General features: G+C 40.9%; 1 protein-coding gene across 1 annotated transcript; it reads left to right on the top strand.

The window, feature by feature from the left end:
- Window positions 1-378: 378 nt before the first annotated feature.
- LOC123831473 (olfactory receptor 1030-like) lies at window positions 379-1,312 on the top strand. The gene is given in 2 exon segments (XM_045858352.1): window positions 379-1,155; window positions 1,157-1,312. Coding segments are annotated over 2 exon segments (933 nt in total).
- Window positions 1,313-1,580: the final 268 nt, after the last annotated feature.

Raw genomic sequence — 1,580 nt, 5'->3', positions numbered from 1 at the left:
GGGGGCAAAGGACATGACTTCAGGGACAGGGGACAAGCTGAAAACACACTTGAGTTTAGAGGGCAGGTAGACAAGTCCCAGTTCTGTAAGGCTGTGAGCCATTCATCAGTCCCCTTTTTGTATTTTCAAATACAAAAAGCCTTGCAGAAATCATTTAAAATATGACTACATGTATAAAAAACTGCTCTATATTAATTTAGATATTTAAAACATCCATTGCATGGTCACTAGGCTACTTCTTTATGCCACTTGTATTTACAAGTTTGAGAGAAGAGGAGGAAGTATCAGAGGACATGAGGGAGATAATGGATGAATGAAAAAAGGCATGAGTCTTTCCTTGATTTAGACTTCCTTTGAAGCCAAGCAAACACAGTGTGGATGAAGAACTCCACAGAGGTGACTGAGTTCATTCTCCTGGGTCTGACAGATAGAGCAGAGCTGCAGCCTGTCCTTTTCGTGGTGTTCCTGGTCATCTACCTGATCACAGTGACTGGCAACGTGAGCATGATCTTGCTAATCAGGAGTGACTCAAGACTTCACACTCCAATGTACTTCTTCCTCAGTCACCTCTCCTTCCTAGATCTCTGCTATGCCACCAATGTCACTCCTCAGATGCTGGTTAATTTCTTATCCAAGAGGAAAACCATTTCTGTCATTGGTTGCTTTATACAATTCCACTTTTTCATTGCCTTGGTGATCACAGATCATTATATGCTGACAGTGATGGCTTATGACCGCTACATGGCCATCTGCAAACCCTTGTTATATGGTAGCAAAATGTCCAGAAGGGTCTGCATCTTTCTCACTGTGATTACTTATACTTATGGCTTTGCAAATGGTCTTGTCCAGACCATCCTGATGCTTCGTCTTTCCTTCTGTGGACCCAATGAAATCAACCACTTTTACTGTGCAGACCCACCTCTGTTAGTCCTTGCCTGCTCAGATACTCATGTCAAAGAAATGGCCATGTTTGTGGTGGCCGGTTCCAACCTCACCTGCTCTCTCACCATGGTTCTCATCTCCTACATTTTCATTTTCACAGCCATTTTGCGTATTCGGTCTGCTGAGGGAAGGCGCAAGGCCTTCTCCACCTGTGGGTCCCACCTGACAGCTGTCACTGTCTTTTATGGGACACTGTTCTGCATGTATCTGAGGCCCCCCTTCAGAAACATCTGTGGAGCAGGGTAAAATTGTAGCTGTGTTTTATATCTTTGTGAGTCCTATGTTAAATCCTTTGATCTATAGCCTGAGGAACAAAGATGTAAAAGAAGCAATTAAGAAAGTTATCAAAAATAAATTGTTTGCTAAGTAAAGTAAACATTTTGGTCACAGGTGTGCAATATATTTTTATTGTCTGACCAAGTAATGAGCACTTTCAATGAACTAATCACTCTTTCATATAATTAGCATATGGAACTTGTAAGGATGTGTTAATTATTTGCTAGCATTACAGAACCATGTTAGTAAATAATCAAAATAATAGTGCATAGAAATTCCAATACAACACCAGATGGCATTGTTATTGCTCTGTAAAGTCAGTAAAGAGCAGATAATACCATCTATGATCTCTTACTGGTACA

This window comes from Phyllostomus hastatus, unplaced genomic scaffold, assembly GCF_019186645.2.
Source record: "Phyllostomus hastatus isolate PE091 unplaced genomic scaffold, TTU_PhHast_1.1 phas_scaffold_177, whole genome shotgun sequence".
NCBI lineage: Eukaryota > Metazoa > Chordata > Mammalia > Chiroptera > Phyllostomidae > Phyllostomus > Phyllostomus hastatus.
This window is presented reverse-complemented; position numbering and strand designations above follow the sequence as displayed.